The sequence below is a fragment of the Ursus americanus genome, chromosome 11 (genome assembly GCF_024610735.1).
Source record: "Ursus americanus isolate L20-20 chromosome 11, mUrsAme1.1.p, whole genome shotgun sequence".
Classification (NCBI taxonomy): Eukaryota; Metazoa; Chordata; class Mammalia; order Carnivora; family Ursidae; genus Ursus; species Ursus americanus.
Window position 1 is genome coordinate 20,269,326 of NC_142137.1, and position 20,524 is coordinate 20,289,849.

At 33.7% G+C, this 20,524-nt stretch overlaps 1 protein-coding gene across 3 annotated transcripts in view; it reads left to right on the plus strand.

Annotated features, from left to right (window-relative positions):
* GRIK2 (glutamate ionotropic receptor kainate type subunit 2) overlaps positions 1-20,524 on the plus strand; it is a 642,399-nt gene that overhangs the window by 612,662 nt on the left and 9,213 nt on the right. For all 3 annotated transcript variants that reach the window (XM_045806988.2, XM_087865344.1, XM_045806989.2), the window contains exon 16: positions 15,334-15,584. In XM_045806988.2, coding sequence (XP_045662944.1) covers positions 15,334-15,584 — 251 coding nt within the window. The remainder of the gene's footprint in view (positions 1-15,333; positions 15,585-20,524) is intronic.

Sequence of the window (20,524 nt, forward strand, 5' to 3'; positions counted from 1 at the left end):
TAGTGTACCAGAAATGTTCTGATCATACTCTCATTTTGAGGAAATGCTTACTAAAAATAAATCAAAATGGTATATTATACAAATCTCAAAACCCACTAGGTTATTTCAGGTTTGAAAACTATTTAAAAAAGAAAGATAATAGTTGAATCAGTTCTAAGGAAGCTCTCTGTTATAGTTTATTGAAACATACAAAAAAAATTTCAATCCCTCCCTACCCCTGACACTCTTTATTTTTATTTTTTAAAGATTTTATTTATTTATTCGACAGAGATAGAGACAGCCAGAGAGAGAGGGAACACAAGCAGGGGGAGTGGGAGAGGAAGAAGCAGGCTCATAGCGGAGGAGCCTGATGTGGGGCTCGATCCCATAACGCCGGGATCACGCCCTGAGCCGAAGGTAGACGCTTAACCGCTGTGCCACCCAGGCGCCCCCCTGACACTCTTTAGTAGAGACTTATAAATAAAATATAAAACAATTCAAAATATTAATAGATATATGAGCTATATATTTAATGTAACTTTTTAAATTGAGGAAAATACCAGGCATAGCACTTAGAATTTCTATTTCCTCTAATTTTAAGCTTATCTTATAGATAAGATGAAAGAACAAAACAAATAAAACTATAAGCCTTAGGATGTTGATTTTTTTTCTTTTATCTGTTCAGCTTAGCTGATCAGATCAACTCTTGTCCTTCTGAAGAAAGCTGAGTTATTGTGGAAAATATTGATATTGGCAAGGGCAATGCATGAGATATCATGTTGTATTATATCTAAGTGGAATCATTTTCTGTAGTGTGTAGATTAGTGGGGTATAATAGTATATTAATGTTTTCATTGAAATAATTTTTTTAAATTAGGCAATAGCACATGATAAATTTCTAACTCTTATAAGGACATTCTTGGAATTTGAATGTAAAATTATCAGTACATAGGAATAAAAATTCAAAAAATCTGAAAAATACTATGACACAGCAAAACGACAGACCAAGAAGATTTTAGCACATTCTCCTTTATTTTCACTGGCAAATATTAATTTAAATTTATTAAATTTTCATTATCATTAAAGGCTATTTAATGCATGGAGTATATATTTTATTTTTATCCTAATTCTGAATGAGGTAGATTTGAAAACAAGAATGTAAAGGAATAATAGTCAAATCACTCACCTGCAGGTATTGCAATATGTAGTTTGTTTTTCTTATTCAGATAACTTTTCTTCTCTTTGACATGATAATGTTAAGTTCTTTAGCAAATTATATTTTATTCATTCATAACATGGCATGAAATTAAAATAATTTTGAGACTACATGATGAGTGAGTCTTAACTCGCTTATATAACTTCATCAGAGAAGTATGATCTAGAAAGAGGCATCTCATACTTCACTCCCTTAAATACTTTACTTCTGAGGAAAAGATTCCAGGCAGTAATTTATGATTTGCTGTTATTACCTCTACTAGAAATACGGCTTCATGAATTATTTATATTTATTTAGTCATTAATAAACACAAGGATGTGTAACTCTAGTACTTGAATGAGATTCTGACTTCCCGTAAACTTTCAACCAATATCATAAGCTGCATTTTTAACTAGTTAATTAGCATTTGCCTTTTATGTCATCATTGTTCAAGCATATTGAAGATTATTTGTAGTACATCATATTTACTTAATTTCAAAATTTTGTTTAATCACAAACCAAAAAAAATGCATTCAGGTGTGAAAAAAATGTTGTTTGAGGCTCTTGTTCTTTTTACAGCAAGAGTTAATGAGATAAATATATTCACAGCAGAGCAATATGGGCTCAAGTTCTGGAAATTCAGATCAGTACCAGAAATTCCCCAGGATTTCGAGTTAATATTCTGGAGGAGCCATAATCCATAGTGAAAATTTCACCTTTACTAATACTGTAAATGCAATTAAAGAGAGGAAGTCCCTTTGCTTTTTTTGTTGTTCAGACTGTCAGACAATCTCATAGAGGCACATGTGGTTAAGTGCAGGAGGTTAAAACAGAAAATACTTTTGTCTCCTTTGGCGTGGGAAATCAGAAATATTTCAAAAATTATATATATATGCACCTTTACCACCCAAAGTCCGTGCAGTCTCTTGTTAGCTTGCTAGGCCTCCTCCAGTGTGACTCATCTAGGGGCCTGCCATCACCATTCATCATTCTGAGTGTCATGAGAACTGCCCAAAGTGTGTTGTGAAATCGCTGAATGACTCCAATATAAGCTATTTAATTAGGGAAGGTCTGTTTACACAAAAATACTTTACTGGAGCAGTCAACAATGATGTGAAGGTAAATGCTAAATAAGCATAAGCTGGTTTAATTAAGCTCGGGGTGACATTCTATCCCTCTCAGTTTTCCTGACTGCAGCAATGTTATTTCAACGTGATATTTACTGTATGGTAGATTTTTGAAGTTGTAGGTGTTCTTACTCTTAACTGAACTTCCTATTTCATTCAAAAGAATTTAAAAAAAGAAAAAACAACAACTCTAGATGGGGTAAAGCATAAAAGGAAATCGCTGCAGTTTACATTAGGGAATATTTAAAATGTGTGAGCAGTTGCAGTCTCATGCCTTTTAATTCACCGTAGGTGATAATCTATTTATCTGAAAAGGGAGCATTTCTCCTTAATGGCATTTTCTATTGCATTACCTCCCTTCTTACTGCCCAGACTAAAAGCCTTCTTGGCTTCTCTCTTTCGAATGTTGAGTGCACATTGCACTTCAAGGACTAGGCAGACTCAGTGGTCCATGAGCTGGTAGGAAAGCAGCAGTCTGGAAAAAATCCATTATGGCCAGTTGGGGTTATTTTGCTTTGCTGTGTTCAATTTGGTAGAAATATTGTAAAGTGACTGAAGGGAATCATTAAAACTATTTCCATTTTTAACAATGAGCTAGTGGCATGCTTCATTCGTTAGTTCCTCATGATTTTCATAACATACATGAAATATGTGTCAGCTGAGAAGGGAATGGAGGGATTGTGTTCATGTCTGTGCCTATTGTTGATGTTAAAATTTTCTATTATATCATTTGTTCCCATTTTACTTGTTGGGTTAAATCAATAGTAAGTTTCTTCCAGTCAGTGAATAATTATTTCTGTAAAGAAAATGCAAATTAACTTAGTCATATAATCATACAACCTACTGACATATATGTAATACATGAAAAATATAAGACAGAAATATAAAAATGAAGTAGAGATTAATGTAAAGTGGATGTGTTTATCGTGATTTTTAATACTAAGGTTAGATTTAAAGATCATTTTTTTAAAGATTTATTTATTTATTTTTTAGAGAGAGAGAGTGGGGAGGGGCAGAGGGAGAGAATATTTAGGCAGACTCCCTGCCGAGCAGGTATCCCAATGTAGCCCAATGCAGGATTCCGCCACCCATGAGATCATGACCTGAGCCTAAATCTGGAGTCGGATGCTTAACCAACTGAGCCACCCAGGAGCCCCTAAAGATAATTTTATCACACACAAAATTACTATATACATTTTATTTCTGTCATATTTGTTTATTTAATTATAAATGTTAGGATATACTCTTATTTCATAATAGGATTTTAATGTTACCTTTACAAGCTGTTTTATAATATATTTTATGTTAAGGAATACAGAGTAGCAGTAGTCCTATTAAAGATTCTCAAGTAACACTTATCTCCTTATGATGCTGTTATACATAATTAGCCTAAAGCAGAAAATGTTGCAATAGGTTGTACCATTGAATCTTTATGGTAGAAGTAAACCACCTTGACATATGAACAATGTGAAATTTCTTTCTTCACTTCTCTATTCTAATGTTAAATGCGTGAGATCTCACTGCTTCTTTATTTCTTGTTCTTTGATGACACGAGAGATATAGAATTGATACTAGGGAAGGCATGTTGTTTGTTTAAGGCAGATGCCAGTGTTTATAAAAATAGAAATCAGTATGAGAAGCATGTTTTTTCCCCTGTTTTGCTCACCATCCATTTCTAGAATTCCCAATTCATCATATAATAAGTACTGTAATATTCGTCATTATAGATGCATAAAATTGCTGGCCTTCAGTTCTTCAGCTTTACTGAAATGAATGAATACATTTGTCTTCATTAGTTGAACATAATGCACAAAAATTGATGCAAATTATTCATCTTTCTGCAGGTCAAACCTTCCATTAAAATGCGTTCTATTTTTTCATTGCATAAGCAGTATAATTTTAATGTTGGTGAAGTGATTTTGCAAGGCTAAATCAAGATCTAATAATTTTCAGATCCTGAATTAAACAAAAAAAAGTCAAAGTATGCTTGTCGAAGTTGTATATTCCTGGCATATTGTTAAAGTCTTGATTTCACGTCACTGAAAACAGATGAGAGTCTCAGTAAACTACGCCTGCTCCACAGACATCATCAATAGACTCCTCATGCTAGAATCTAGGAAGCTTCCAGAGGGAATTTGATGATTTATAAGCACCAGCATGAGCAGTCCTCATTAATATTGTAAAGGCTGACCAAATGGTGCCCAAACAATGCATAAATGGATAATTTTCATGAAAACAGAGTTAGTTCTGATAGATTTTTTATGCAAACATTAGATCATTTCATTCATTTAGTGTCATGCTAATTAGTCCAAGGCCATGGGTTCAAACTCTATTATAGATTAGTTAGCCAGATTGACTATGCCAGATTGTTATCCTTTGGTTAGTAGGACTAAGTAAGATCAATGAATCACTCTTATTAGAAAAAGAAAAAGTCAAAGCACAGAGGTAACATGTGTAAATACTAAATTCCAAAGATGACTGCCTTGCATTTTCTGGCCCTCATGTGAAAAGCATTTTCTTAGCACACTGAATAGAATGTGTGGCCTTTGTAGTCAGAAGACTTATGTACAATTCCTCTTTTCACCTGAGTGTTGCAGGTGTCTTGGCCGAAGTTACTGAGCCTTTCTGAGACTCAGCATCCTTATCTGTAGACGGGGGGAATCATGTCTACACAATTGTGTTGTAATAAGGATTAAACCTATTATATTTATAGTATTTGCTTCAGAACACATGTACCACAGAGAATTACATATCTGTGGTTTTTAAGTTATTAGTTATTAAATTAGATATTAAGTTACTAGTATCTTATCTTTTTGCCCTCTTTTCTTTATATATTCAGACATATTGAATATATTGTAGATAAGGCAGATTGTTAATACAACCCATTCCTAACCAATTAGAAATGTTTTTCAGAGTGCCTGGATGGCTCAGTTGGTTAAGCATGTGACTCCTCTCTTCGGATCAGGTCATGATCTCATGGCTCATGGGATCGAGCTAGGGTTTTACCATCACTTAATCAATATACCGTAGTTAGTTAACCATCATTTTGGGGGAAGAAGGTGATTGATAAAGATGAGGCAGTTGAACTGTAGAGCATTATATAGATAAGTAAAATGAAGTTTTTCCTTCTCCAAACATTTCCTGAACTGAATCCCGAGATATATTCAGAGATTATCTCTGAAGACATTTATTCTTCCTTAGTATTTGGTTAATCTATTAGAAATTTTATTACTCTTCAACCTGTTTGGCTCTATAAATAATGAACACAAAATATAGATATGAATCATCCCCTTCCTTAAGGAGACAAATGTGAAAAAACAAATTTAACACCAAATGGGAAATATACAACATGGACAAGTGGTCTGTTATATGATGCAGAGACTCAGTGGGCAGTTTTCAGTGAGGATAAAGCAGTCAGGCCAAATTGAAAACAGACTTGAGCTCTGCCTTAAAGGATATGTACTTACTGTCTTCAAAAAGTTATCCTCTCTCTCTCAATTTTGGGTTTTTTTTTTATCTTAAAGATGTATTTATTTATCTTAGAGAGAAAGGGAGAACACATGCAAGAGTGGGAAGAGGGACAGAGGGAGAGAATCTTCAAGCTGACTCCCTGCTGAGTGTAGAGCCTGACCCAGGGCTCGATCCCACGACTCATGAGATCATGACCTGAGCCAAAACGAAGTCAGATGCTTAACTGACTGAGCCACCCAGGCATCCCCCCGTTTTGGGGTTCTTGATGATTAACTACAATGATGACTTTTTTAAAAATGGTGCAACTTTTTTGCAAATTTGTTCATTATAGTTTGATATTACATTTGGAATGAAAACAGCAAAGTTAGGAAAATATTCCTGACATTTCCATTCTTACTACATTCAAATGATTACTACGCAGATGAAAAATTGTAAGGAAGGCAGGGTTTCTAGGATAAAACCATTTCTGTTTTAATACTTAGTGTCAGAATTTCATGATTTAATACCCAGGGAAGAAACGTGACTACAAATCTACTTCACCAGCTACTTTTAATTAATATATATGAAAGATGTCAGATCCAGTGAAAATAGTTTACTTTTTCATTAGATGCTGATGTTTGCCCTTTTTATTCTTTTCACATAAGTTCGAGTATATTCAGAATATGGATAAAAGGCAACTGGTTAAAACTCATACTGTATAATTTGAATTTTTTATTGATACAGTTTGTGTGTCTCATATAAGCATCTCCTTTTGTGATCTTAAATACTGAATATTCTCCTGAGGATTCCTCAAATATTCCTTCAAATAGAATACATTTACATTGCTTTTCTATGGAGGTCATGAAGACATTGCATTTTGAGGTCTACAACAGAGGAAAAAAATACAACCTCTATCCAACTTAAGCTAGTTATTGATTTTGAATCTAAGTACTTAACTTTAAAATTTACTATATCCACAACATCCTTGGTAGTACATCCCCTTGATATCTATATATGTGTTTGCTCTGTAAATCCATATACTCTCTGCCTTACAGTTTTTTGCTTTTCCTTTCTCATTTCTACATTAATGATGCATTTATCTTTGGCTTCATTCCATCATGTCCCTGATGTCTTCTACCTAGTTCTATCTTCTATTTCTAGAAGAAAGAACTAAGTGGGTGTGGGATGCTTTCACTATCATTTTTCTTTCCCACATATACCTTCCAAAAACAAGAATGTGATAGAAAGAAAATAAAAGTAGGCAAGGGGCACCTGGGTGGCACAGCGGTTAAGCATCTGCCTTCAGCTCAGGGCGTGATCCCGGCGTGATGGGATTGAGCCCCACATCAGGCTCCTCCGCTGTGAGCCTGCTTCTTCCTCTCCCACTCCCCCTGCTTGTGTTCCCTCTCTAGCTGGCTGTCTCTATCCTGTTGAATAAATAAATAAAATCTTAAAAAAAAGTAGGCAAAAGGCAACTAAAGAGAGTTATTTTCCCAACCCTTATTTTCAAAGTAATGCAACCCTTTTGTGTACTTACTCAGCAGACTTAGTTCCATCTGTTACAGGGTTCTATAATATTGTGTTTTTTATTATAATGATCCTCATATTTGTAAAAAGTTATCCCATGTGTGCGTTTTTTGTTGCACTGAAAACTCTAGAAGAGTAGGGCTCACGTGACAATGTTCATCACTATTTGTCTAGAATCTAGCACCTGTGCCAAGTAATATTTGTGTGTGTCATATAGTAAAGAAAAAACACAACAACAACAACAACAAAACATGATTCAGACATGGTCCTTGCCCCCAGGGCATTCATAGCATCATCTAGGAAGGAAAGAAGTATGGAAAACATTAGAATATGATGCACCAAATGCTGTTTTAGAGTATCTGCAATGTGCTGTGGCACCAAAAAAGAGGGATCCCGTATGTATCTGTGGTAGTCAAGAAAAAGTGTGCAGATATAGAGAAGGATGAGCAGAAGTTTGTCTGAATGAGAGGGAGGTCAACCAGAAAGTTGGAGAAGTGTGAAATGGGGCCCTCTAGGCTATGAGAGGTACAACTAGTGTGTATTGCTAGCAGGTTAGGTGTAAGGAGAAGAGGTAAAATCAGAAAAGAAGTCTGTGATAGATTGAAGAAAGGGATTGCATGACACCTTTAGGAATGGAGATTTTATATGGCTCTAGAGCACCACTGAAAATTTTTAAACAAGGAAACCATGTTCCTAGGTTTCCAGTGTGGAAAGATTACAAGGTATCATGGAGAATGGATCACTTTTATCTGTCATTTACTATTCTGTGATTAAAATGTCGATAATTTGTTTTCAAGATAAGATTACTCTTCTTCTATTTCTGTGATTCTCATTAATGGACTCCTTATAGTCCTATCAATTTGAAGGCTTTGATGGGATACCTTCAAAAGAAAATGCAAAGAAGGAAACAGTAACCAATTTAGGTGTCATCTAACAGGAAGTGTGAAATGGGCCCCATGAAAGTGTTTAGTTGCTACATATATTGAAAGCTTCATTTGATATTTATTATAATTATCAGATATAGATTAAATATCTAGACATAGTTTGGGTTCAAAAGAAATTACTAAAGATAACACTGCAAACATGAATGACCAATTATTTAGTAATTAATACATTCTTTTATTTATGCATGTGTTCATTCAACAAATATGGTATCCTTACTCTGTTCCAGGTGTTATACCAAGCAGAGAAAGCAGATATAAGCAGATAAAACCCCTGTCCTTATGGAATTTATAGCTTGTTAGGGTCAATGGGCATTAAGCAATCACAGAAGTTATTTTTTAGTTACAAACAGAGACAAGTTCTAAGAGAAAATGAACAATGATGCTGTGGTATTGTATAACAACATTATTGACTCAATAAAACATAAAACTGGAAATACAGCAATATAAAACTGAATCTAAAATGTAAATGTAAAATTTGTCTTAGCACTTCTTAAAAACAAATATGGGAGGGAAAGTGTCCTTTGAGATAATAAAATCCATCTTCTGCTGAGAGAAAGGCTCTAAGAGAATGTGATTTGGTTCCATCTTTATTGGAAGATTTTATCATGGAAAGAATGGTAAAAAGAGATACAGCTCTAAAAGCACCTGAAATTTATTGCGCATTTATGGCACCTGGCACTGATCTCAGCGTAGGAAGCAGGAAGCCATTTCATAAAATTTAACATTGCCAGCAGCACTGTAATTTAAGAATGGAAGTTGAGGGTTCCGGCAGACATCCTCAATTTTGGGCTAACCAGTGTTTTTCTTATTAAGGCACTGACCAAGGGAAACTGCTGACTGGTGATTAAATGCAAGAACTGCATAAGAATTTATAAACTTATTTGTTGCCCTAACTTATTCTAGGTGGTCAATACTAGAAGTGCGAAATAAGTCTGTTTATGTACTCATTCTACTAAATTTAACAAGCGCCTGAGAAGATATCCAATATCAGAAGCTCTACCCTGACTTATTTTGGCTATATCATAATTGATATATTATAATTGATACAATATTTCATTCAAAAAGCAGTTGTTGAATGTTTGCTGTGTGATGGGCACTGTGCTAGATGGTGGATAAAATGAGGTGAATAAGGATAGTTGATTACCAATAAGTGACAAGTAGCCTGGCATTAGGCCAAGACTTAAAGGGCTTCGAGTTTTGGGGTATATGCCTTAGAAACATTGATCAGATAAAACTCTTTCAATGAAGAGGAGTAATTCAGGAATGATTAAAGTTCTTTGGGTCAAGTCCTTGAAATAATATATGCTTAGTGATTCGAGTATTGTCTCATACCCACAAGACATGTACATAACCATATTACAGAAAGTACACAATATCTTGGAGTAATGACCAGCTAGGAGAAATCTAAAATTATGAGTAATCTACTTCATTCATAGAAATATATTCTCAGACTTAAAGAGAACAGCTACTAAGATGTTACCTAATTCTGTGTCATTCATAGCACATAATATTATATGAATTATATTATGAAACAAAAGAAACTGAAGTCCTCTAGCAATTGGAAAGGGTTGGTCATTATGAAAAACAGCAGTACTTAGCCAGCCCCTGAGAACATTTAACAAAATGTTTGAAAGATTCGAGTGCAATTAGGAAGGATGAAAACTGTGTATTTCCCCCCAAAATTGTTTTTTTAATCAATTTGATATAGAAATATACTTAAATAACTCTTATAACTATTGATCCCCAAAGGGATCTTATAAAGAGACTTGAAAGTCAGGTGTAGAGACATGTTTTAAGGTGAGCAGTGTGATGTGAATTTTTATGAGCTGATGTTTCATGAGGCATATTAGCAATAAATGAAAAAGAACATACAAAAAAGAAAATGCAACTTAATGAGCTGTGGTGTAATGATGTGTAAATTCAAAGACAGGGAGGAAGATTTCTAAGCAGGGACAAGCAGAAAGATCTAATAAGGAATAACATATTTTTGACAGAGTACTGATGTAATAAGAGTAGTAATTATTGGGGCCCCTGGGTGACTCAGATGGCTCAGATGGTTAAGCATCTGCCTTCGGCTCAGGTCATGATCTCCAGGTCCTGGGATCAAGCCCCAAGTTGGGCTCCTTGCTTAGTGGGGAGTCTGCTTCTCCCTCTCCCCCTCCCACCCCCATTCATGCTCTTTCTCTCTCTCAAATGAAAAAATAAAATCTTTTAAAAAAGAGTAGTAATTATTGTTCTCTAAGGCAGTACTTCTCAAATTGAAGTTAAAATAAAATAATTGAAGAGGACATTAATAGATGTGCAGGAGAAAATTCTTTCCTTAAAGATAATTTAATCATTTAAACAATTTTTTGATACTTTTTTCCTTTTTTTAATGGGTAGATAGAAGCCTGTGTTTTGCGACTGTATAATGTGAATTTATAAAAGATGTATTTGTTATGGAGTATTCTTCAAGCTTATCTGACCAAGGAATCCTTTAAAAATGAAACATAGATGTACATTTACCAAAAAAAAGAAGTCTGTGAGGGAAAATCCAGTTTGGGAAATATTGTTGTAATGAGTTTTAGAACAAGACATTTATAGAAAGCAAAGGTAATCCTGCTTCTGACCTTCGTAATTGATTAAAGCATACAGAAGCCTGATTTGAAAGTAAAGAAACTTTTGGCTGAATGGAGAGGAGATTGCCAGTATATGGATAATGTAATTTTAGCATATTTCACTAAAGCATGTCAAGTATTAGACAACCTGATGTGCAACCTTTAAAGAAAAGCTATTTATCAATCAGTTTGCCTCCCCAGGAATTTCACATAATGCTGACTTCACTTGTTTTATCATTTCTATACTATCTGGATGTTCTGAAATAGGAGAAGGAAATGTTGGCACATACTTAAAACTGCGAGCTTATAAAGAAAATGAAAAGGACAATCAAATGAGCAAATCAATAAATTGTGTATCTGTTTAGAACCAAGTATATATAATAACATGTGGCTTTCGTCCTACAAGTAAGAAATTTGGGATGGTAAAAAAGAAGGCAAGGAGGAAGGGTAGGGAAGAGAGGAGGATAAGACAAGGAAAGGAAGGGGGCAGGGAAGAGAAAGGAAGGAAAAGAATGAAAGGACACAAGAAGAGAAGGCAAGAAGAACAAAAAGAGGAAAGTATGAGAAAGAGAGGAAGAACGGCAAAGGAATGGAAGAGGCATAAGGGAGGAAGGAGGAGGGAAGGAAGGAAGGAAGGAATCAACTCAATTTACCAAGCCCAGCAAGTTAGCTCTGAAATACTTGGTGAGATTTGTATTGTTTATAATAATCACAGTTTATTTTCCTAAGGAGCTTTTAATCTATCTGTTGGGAGGGATGTTAATGAAATTATAATTTTATGTAAAATTATTTGATCAAAATTTAACATTTAGGGACATTTAGAGACCGTAATTCTTTTATTGAGGAAATTCTGAATAGGTGCATTTCTATTTTTTATTTGTGCCCATGCATGCACTATTACTATGTACCACTTGAAACTGTCTCTATGCCTCCCCCGTGCTCATTTTGAGCCCCAGATCTTAGGCATCTGACATATCAAGAGGCTTCACTATATAATAATCATGTTTTGTTTGCTTCTTTTTTCTTTCCTTCCTTCCTTTCTTCCTTCTTTTGTAAGATACAACCTTTTCTATCTGGTAAGTGGGGTTTTTGGCAACTTGTAAAAAAAAATTTAAACATAATAGTCCCTTTCTGTCAGTATGGACTATATGTTTAAATAAACAAAGAAAATCTCATTGTGAGCAAGAATATAAAAGAACCAATACTCAGAGATGGCATAGTGAAAATCAAAAGGCTGAATTCAGGTCTACGAGGTTTTTGGCATATCCTGCATGGTTTTTTTTTTTTTTCCAAAAAATGATTTATTTGCCAATATTTTAAGTAGTGAATTTTAGACAGAATGTTTCATGCATTCTCACAAAAAGTTCTCTACTGTGGATGTTGCAGTTTTTCAGATATTTTTGTCTAAAGTGCTTCTTCACTCATATGGCTATCTCTCTGTCCCTTAAGCATTTGAGGATTGACTTTTAGGTACAATAGTATGTGTTATAATAGACATATTTACAATTTCCTAAGTAGTGCTCTAATCAATCTTAGAGTCCTCCTGCGAAAATACATATCTTCCTTGGAGGCAGCTTCTCTCGTTGACGCTCAATGCTCTTAGGGTTCCTCGCTTGCCAGCATATGGATTGAGGCTGGGTTGGGGTCTGGACAAAAAGTGAGCTCTATCTATCTAACTAATGGCTGTTCACTTCATTAGAGCTAAGCACATGGCTGTTCATGTCACAGGAGGATGAAAGATACTTTTGTTCTTTGATCTCAATGTGTCCTTGAGATTTTTCAAGGAGATGAAATTTCAGCCCGTGGAGGACTTCAACTAGTATCTGTATCGAAATGCTTCCCCAGGAGCATCAAAAGATGTACCAAAGAAGTAATAAGTTATTGTTGAATTGCTGTTTCTTTAAAAAAATAATTAAACTAAATCAATGACAGAATGACAAGTAAAACATGGCAAGGATTTACTGTCATCAATTATATTCCCTATATTATTTTATCTTGTTAAAAACCTCAAAATGAGGTATATTAACTTTGTAGCTTTACCAAATTCCATTTACACATTACTGTGTTTATATTGGAAAACAAGTTTAGGGAGCTTTGCTAGCAAAGGGGAATTTTTATGTTTACTCTAAGCGCTGGAAATAGGAAGCTCAGCCAAGCAAGAAATCAAGGTGTATCTATCATTTGTCAGAAAGTGGGTTGCTTCTGTTTGTTCCTTATTTTGAGAATGTAGGGGAGAATATTGTGTTTGAAGATATTAGAATAAAGATCCTAATGCAGTTTAATGGGTATAGTGAGTTGGCAATAAAATAATATTCTTTCGGTATTGTTCAGGTTGAGAAATAAGCTGACTCAAAATATTACTTAGCTGGATCAAGAACTTTCCATATTTGAGGTCTACTTTTCAAGTCACTATCACCCCAAATTTTGCTTACAATTGTACTTCCAAAAGAGAAACCACATTTTATATTAGTCACATGTGGCCATTTTCACAAGTACTATCAGCACAAAATTTGCTTCAGCTGCTGTATTTCTAATTAAAAGACATATTTGATGAACTGCAATTCTGCTTAAAGGGGATTTTTTCCCTCAAATATTTATTTTGCAGAGAATATACATGGTTAATCAGAACGGCAATTCAAAGTAAGAGTGACCTTGAAGCTGGTGCTAGGTTCGATGCAGTGAATTAATGAAAACTGGATAGCCCAACAGATGGCCTTAATTTATGGTTTTTAAATACATGTCAGACCGAAAGCACTAGGTTACTCTTACATTATGGTAGGAATGCCTCAGTCAGATATTATGCTCCTCATAATATGAAACATTTGTTGAGAGCCTATTATGTGAAAAAATATTCAGAATTGAGAATTATGTGAGAAAATATTGAGATGATAGATGACAGAGATAAATGATAGAGATACATAGATAGATAAACATCATCTATTCCAGAGGGTTTATAATCTACACAGGAAAATAAATCACACCCTGAAAGGTAAATAATAATAATGATAATACTAGGTGACCTAGGCTGTGTCCACTTAGTGATCAAGGTAGAAGGTAGTATGGGCAAAAGGCTTGTCCATTGAGACCCGAAGTGGCTGAGGGGCAGATTTTAAATTGAATATTTAGTTCTAAATATAGGCATGGGTAATGCTCTCTTTAAGGAAAACTGGGAAAATGTTGTATAGAAGAAATGCGCATTTCTTCTGAGTAAGATTAAGGATTATGTTAAAGAAACAGCTCTCCAGCTGACTTCAGTCACCACCCCTCCAACTTTTTCAACAGGTTACTTACTTCCTATGATTCTCCTTGTCTTTCTGCTTTTCGCCTGACTAGTCTTACTAAGAGAATGATGCTAAGCGGGTCTTGTTATATTTAACAAGTAAAAACAAAATATATAGTGGTGTCCCTTATGAGGCAGGAAAGTTTCCTGATGAGGTTTATAATCACTCTTAGCAAAAATAAAGTTTTAGTATAGGTCCCTGTAGGTATATTTAAGTAAAAAAAAAAAAAATCACAGGCAATATTGAATACAAACTAAAATTCTAAAATTAGTATTTTTCTGTAAGCAGGAGAACTTATGAATGAGAAGATGCAGACAAATGGAACGGGCAGTATAGTGTTTTAGGAAAGAAGATGAAACTTAGATATAGGCTATTTCGGGGTGGGAAAAAGTAACGCCAATCCCTTGGGGTGGGTGTTGGAAGATGCACATAGTTTGGTATTAGTCCATGTTTTTGGCAACCACTTAGAAAAGTTATTACTTACCATATAATAGCTCATACAGATGAATATCTGACTCCATCACCATAAATACTAAATTTCACTTACACTGTTGCCTCAACTGGAGAGAACATTTCCCCCAAAAGCATAAAATAATAAATAAACTACGAAAGAAAAACCTTACAATGCATTACCATGATGATTTTTGAAGGATCCAAGTCTGTACAAGCCTGTTATTTCTGTTACTCAGATTAAATAAAAAATAGGAGTGATTACCTATTATTCACAAAGTATTAGCTACCCCTGAATACAGCCTGTTGATCATGATTACCTTAAATTATTGCACTTAACCCCGGGAAACACAACTTTTCCCACAACTTCCCTAAAAATAGAATTACTGGTTTATCAGTGCTCTGGTTCAGCGTGGAGTGATTCCTATATATTAGCTAGAAATCCTTGCTCTGCACCAATTTCTTTTTTAGGTTTCTACTTCTGTTTTACTTATTTTCCAGTACTCTGAACTGCCTGCCTTTTAAAAGGAGACGTTTTCTTCCTTAAAAACAACTTGTCTTGTACCCTTCAAAATCAGAAAGCCATTACTTTATGTCACTACTTACTTCTCTCATTAAATTTCTACCCTTCGTCATTTTCCAGTTGTTTTTCTCTACTGAAAAATAAATATTGGCATCCTCTGGGGCATTTGGAAAAAGCTCTGTCCTCCTTTCATCATGTTAACCTTTAATTATAAAACTCTGGGTTCCTTGAAAGAGTTAACATACCCTCTCTTTTCTTAGGTTCTCCATATAGAGACAAAATCACCATAGCAATTCTTCAGCTGCAAGAGGAAGGCAAGCTGCACATGATGAAGGAGAAGTGGTGGAGGGGCAATGGCTGTCCAGAGGAGGAGAGCAAAGAGGCCAGTGCCCTGGGGGTTCAAAATATTGGTGGCATCTTCATTGTTCTGGCAGCCGGCTTGGTGCTCTCAGTTTTTGTGGCAGTGGGAGAGTTTTTATACAAATCCAAAAAAAACGCTCAATTGGAAAAGGTAAATGTCACTTTTTTACAATTTAAAGCAATTGTTGTTATAATAAAACAAACGGTTTTTGATCTTTCCAAGCAAGGGTAATGCCTAGAACCATGACCGCTAATTGTCTCCTGCGAGTCTTTATCGGATGGAGGTTCACAGAAAGAATCAGGATCACCTTTGTGATTTTTAATTTAAAATAATGTGTTTAAATTAAAGCCAGCTTCAGAACAAGGGACTATTTCTCCTGTTTTTAAAGCCTGAAAAAAAAGAGAAACTTTTGCTGTTTGAAGTTCATTGCAGTTAGTTTAATGGAGAAATGCAATTAATGAAGGAAGCAAAAGTGGGAAATTGTAATATGAAGGAAGAAATACTTTTCTATAGATAAAAAGTGTTTTCAAATACAATCCTGAAGAACAGTTTCAGGTTAGAGAGTAGATGAAGTTTTTATTTGAAGCCTTTTAGTCCAATAATTTTCTAATTGAAAAAAAGTCTACTTGCATGGTGGAAATTACAGTTAATTTTCTAAATTAGTGAATGTGTGCAAATATTCATTCCTTTCTTGCCGTTTAATGCTATTATTAATAAGTCCTTTATTCCTTTGCACCAGAGTCTTTAGGAGAATATATATAAACCTCAAAAATATTGAGACTCTGGCATTTTTTCTTGAGTTGTTAATACATTTAGTCTTTTGTACAACTGTCTTTATGTTCCATTCTTGAAAAATTTGTGAATCTCATTCAAATTATATATCTCTAGTGTTATAATTTCCTCAGTTCTATAAATATGAAGAATATTTATAGAAAAATCTCTCTTTCAGATGGTACATGACACTTTGCGTATGTGAATTTATAGCTCTGAACATGAAATACTGCTTTACCATTTTTAAGTCTTCTGGCACCTCATTTACTTTTTGTATATAAACATCTCTCGTTTTTAATTAAAAAAATGTTTTTAGGGCCTAACCTTTAGACCCTGTGTCACAGTGAGATTATATTCTCTTTCGTATTTAAAAGATTTATGAACTTTTATTAGTAAATATGAGAGCAAAATATGAAATTAAAAATAATATCATACATTAATATAAGGTAAATATATTTTGCTAATATTCTTTGAACACTGATACCTTTAAAACTATTTTTTAAAAACAAAACCATTTTCCTCTGTCTTTGGTAATTTATGTTGCAATTACTTCTCCTTTCTGAAATCAAAATTTTGGATTCTATATTATTATTTGACTACAGTATTTAACACTTAGAAATACCGTTTTTATAAATGAGTATTTCGATAGTCTCCTTTTGTCTTTGAGTAAAATAACCTATTCAGAAGTTTGAAAAATTTAGAAAATCATATGATTTATTTCCCCACAACATTCAGGATGGCTATTTCTGCTGACTTGGCTAAATCAAATATTTGTTGCACTGGTGCGACGGACGAATAAGTCTCAATACACTTTTTATTATGTTATGATCCTTTCTGTAGTGTCAAAATCAGTTTTAAATCAAATCCAAAGAACTAATCAATGACAAAAAGACATTAACTCATCGATTTCCATTTTTACTATAATTTGGCAATAAATGTGTCATTTGGTTAGTTAATACTTAAAATGAGTCCCAAAATTACAGAAGGAATTTGGGTTTTCTAATTGGAATCTCAAATCTCCATATGTAATGATTTTCTTTCAGTTAGAGCTCAGTGTTAAAATAAAGCCAAAGAACTAATCTCTTGATCTTTGTGGTATTCTATTGCCCTTGTCTCTTTGTGTCCTAGTCATATGATTTGCCTAGGCCATGTCTTTATGCACAATTAGTCTATAAGCATTCTGTAAAAAAACAAAACAAAACACCCAAAAACAAAGAACGTAGGGATTTAATTCTGTAAAATAACCTTCTTCATACTTACTATAAAAAATTAGTTTAGTTGAAATTCAGCTTTCTTGAATTTCTATGGACCTGTATGACCTTCTAAAACAATTAGGAAGAGGAAATTAATGTACCTTTTTTGACTGAAGCAGATGAAACAGAAGAAACAACTGTGTTGATGTTACATGAGGATTATTAGTCACATTCCCCAATGCTTTCGCACTCTGTCTCCGCATGGCTTCCATAATGAAATCCAAATTCCCTAGCTTAGCACATGCGGCACTTTAGGATCGGTCCCTGTCTACCATTATAGTTCGATTTTTTGTTTCTTCCCAATTTGCACCTTTACTCTAGTCAAAGTAAATTACTTTCAATTTTCCAAGGTCATCCAGCTTTTTCAAATCTTCTTTCATTTGACTTGAGCAAGTCTTGCCCATTTTTCAACCTGGCAAACTCCCATTAGTCATTCTAGACTAGTATCATTCAAGACTAGGTATCAACTTGCCCAGAAAGCTTTCCCTAATCAATAGCTGTAATGGATGTGAGTACAGGACACAGCTATTTCCACAAGGTGGTGTTACATTTTCATTTCCTATTCCAGTGAAAAAGAATATGATGTGCATATCTTACTTTTTTTTACTTAGGTGATTTCAAGTACTGTCATCATTCCAAAAACATTTCCTACCCCTTTGAGAAAGTTGGGAGGGTATTTTGCTCATTTTAAACCACACCCATCATTAAGCATAGATACCTTTTCTGTGAAGCCTATGCACATCTCCATTCTCCCTCAACACACTATTTTATTCATATTCATTTGTTTCTCTGTGTGGATGCCTCTCTCCCTACTAGACTCTCAGTTCCTTTAGTACAAAGACCTAGTGTTTTTAGTTTGTATTTTCAAGGTCCCAAACGGTGCCTGTTGGCAATAAGATAGATTGATCTATCATCTAATTATTTATATATGTCTTTCTTTCTGTTTATTTAAATTAATAATGAAGTTGATTCCAGGAAACTATTTGGAAAAGTATATCATGAAGAATAAAGAAGAACTATGTTTCCATATAGTTCAAAAGAACTGTGTTTGTAAAATAAATATTTATTGATTTATTAGAAGTATCCCATTTTTATTTATTGTGATAAATTTGTTCTTGGACTCAACTTTTTTATTTTTCTCGAGGAAAAGATTTTATTTAGTTGAGCTATACAGTTTGTTTAACACCTTACTTAATTTGTTAAAATTATCCATAAAATATTCCTAGATTTTATCACAGGATATGCAGGAGGACATATAGAAATTCAGTTTATTTATACTTATATTTGTGACTTTAATTACATGTCTTAAATTTTAAAAATAAGGTAAATATTTGTGATCACTCATTTACTCAATAATTACTTATTAAGAACTGAACATGCAAGGAATTATATTTTGCACATTGTATGTAGGCAATAATATATTATTCATAATTCCAGCCCCAATGTGCTTTGCTATCTCTCTTCCCTTCTCTTGCTCCATTCTTTTCCTTCTTTCTTTAGGCTATAGTATTCCAGGATTTAAAAAAAATGAAATTTCCCATCTTTATCTAAATAGGCTGCCAGACACAATATACACACAGTTCTAGTTGAATACGAACCTTATACACAAAATTTATGAATAACAAATAGCATGCATTTTGTAAAATATTAGTAGAGCAAATAGGTCTTGATGACTGTAACTTTTTTATATTTCTGATAATTAGGAGTAGTGTAAGAAAGTATCATTCTTAAATGAAGGAAGGTTAAAACTGAAAACAGAAGAAAATGCTGAAATATATGGACCCTAATTCAAAAACCGTAAATTGCATTCCTTTCAGATAACCACAAGATGGTGTATTACAATTTTGATAATACTTCATAGTTTTAATTTTGATGCAAATATTAATACATCAAAGATACACTGCTTTTCATTTATTTGAACTTTTAAAATATAGGCATTTATTTTTCTGATCTTTCCAAAGTATAACTTGACCATTTGGAAAGATCCTCAAAATGTTTTTCTTTGCTGAATGTGTCTGAAAAAGTAACTAATCAACATGTACATTTTCTCATTGATTTTCTTCTTTCCTTACCTGTTTCCTGATTTTAAAAATATTAGTACTTAAGTTTCATTCAGTAAGAATCCAAGAAACTGTATACATCTGAGGCGATCATCAGTGAATTTCAGGTTACGTGAATTTGCTTAAAAGGTCCTGTTTCACCCTCTTAAGTCTTACTTATAACTGAAGAAAGCTACTTAGGATACAAAGTTTTGTCTGGTAATATTTATGATAATATATTGGTTTTATAAGCGTGAATTAGAAGTGATTGTAATTATTTTAATTTTAATTAAACTTTTTTCTGACAGAATTATGGTTCAATTCATGTTTAAAATCATTCATCATTTCTTAAATATTTTAACATGTCCTCTTTTAAAAGATGTACATAAGCCTGACTTCTTTTGATTTCCAGCAAGAAGAGTAATGTAACTTACACAGTTTAATTTTTTTGTCTGATTTATATACAGAAATATGGGTTTGCCTGTAAAAATTGTCTTTATTGAACAGTTTGAACATGAATCTTTGAGTTTCCTGACATGAAAAGACTTAGCAACAAAAATATTATTTTTTATTACTTATTAACAAAATTTAGTCAAAATGCCTGAGAAATAAAAAGATATAAATTATTGCTCAGATACCGAATTTGTATTGATTTGAACTTTCCTTTAAGATGATTGAAGTACATTTTAAGATCTATTTGGTACTGTTGTTTTCCAGGATATAGTACATTTTAGTCAATGTTGTTATTTGTATTATAGAACACTGGTATGTCATACTCCAGATGATCTCTAAATAAAGGTGTTTTTCCAGACACCGAAAGTTTAAAAAAACTGTGGAGGGCACATAGAATGTTCTTCAGTCTATAGTTGAATAACAAATGTAGAAGGAAGCTGTAACTCATAGTAGAAGGACCAGTGAACGAAACAGTACAATTTGGGGGAACGACAAAGAGAAAATCAGAGTGAGTTAGTTTAATCCTATGAGACTTGGGATCCTGGATGAAAGATTATTCACAGGAAAACACTTT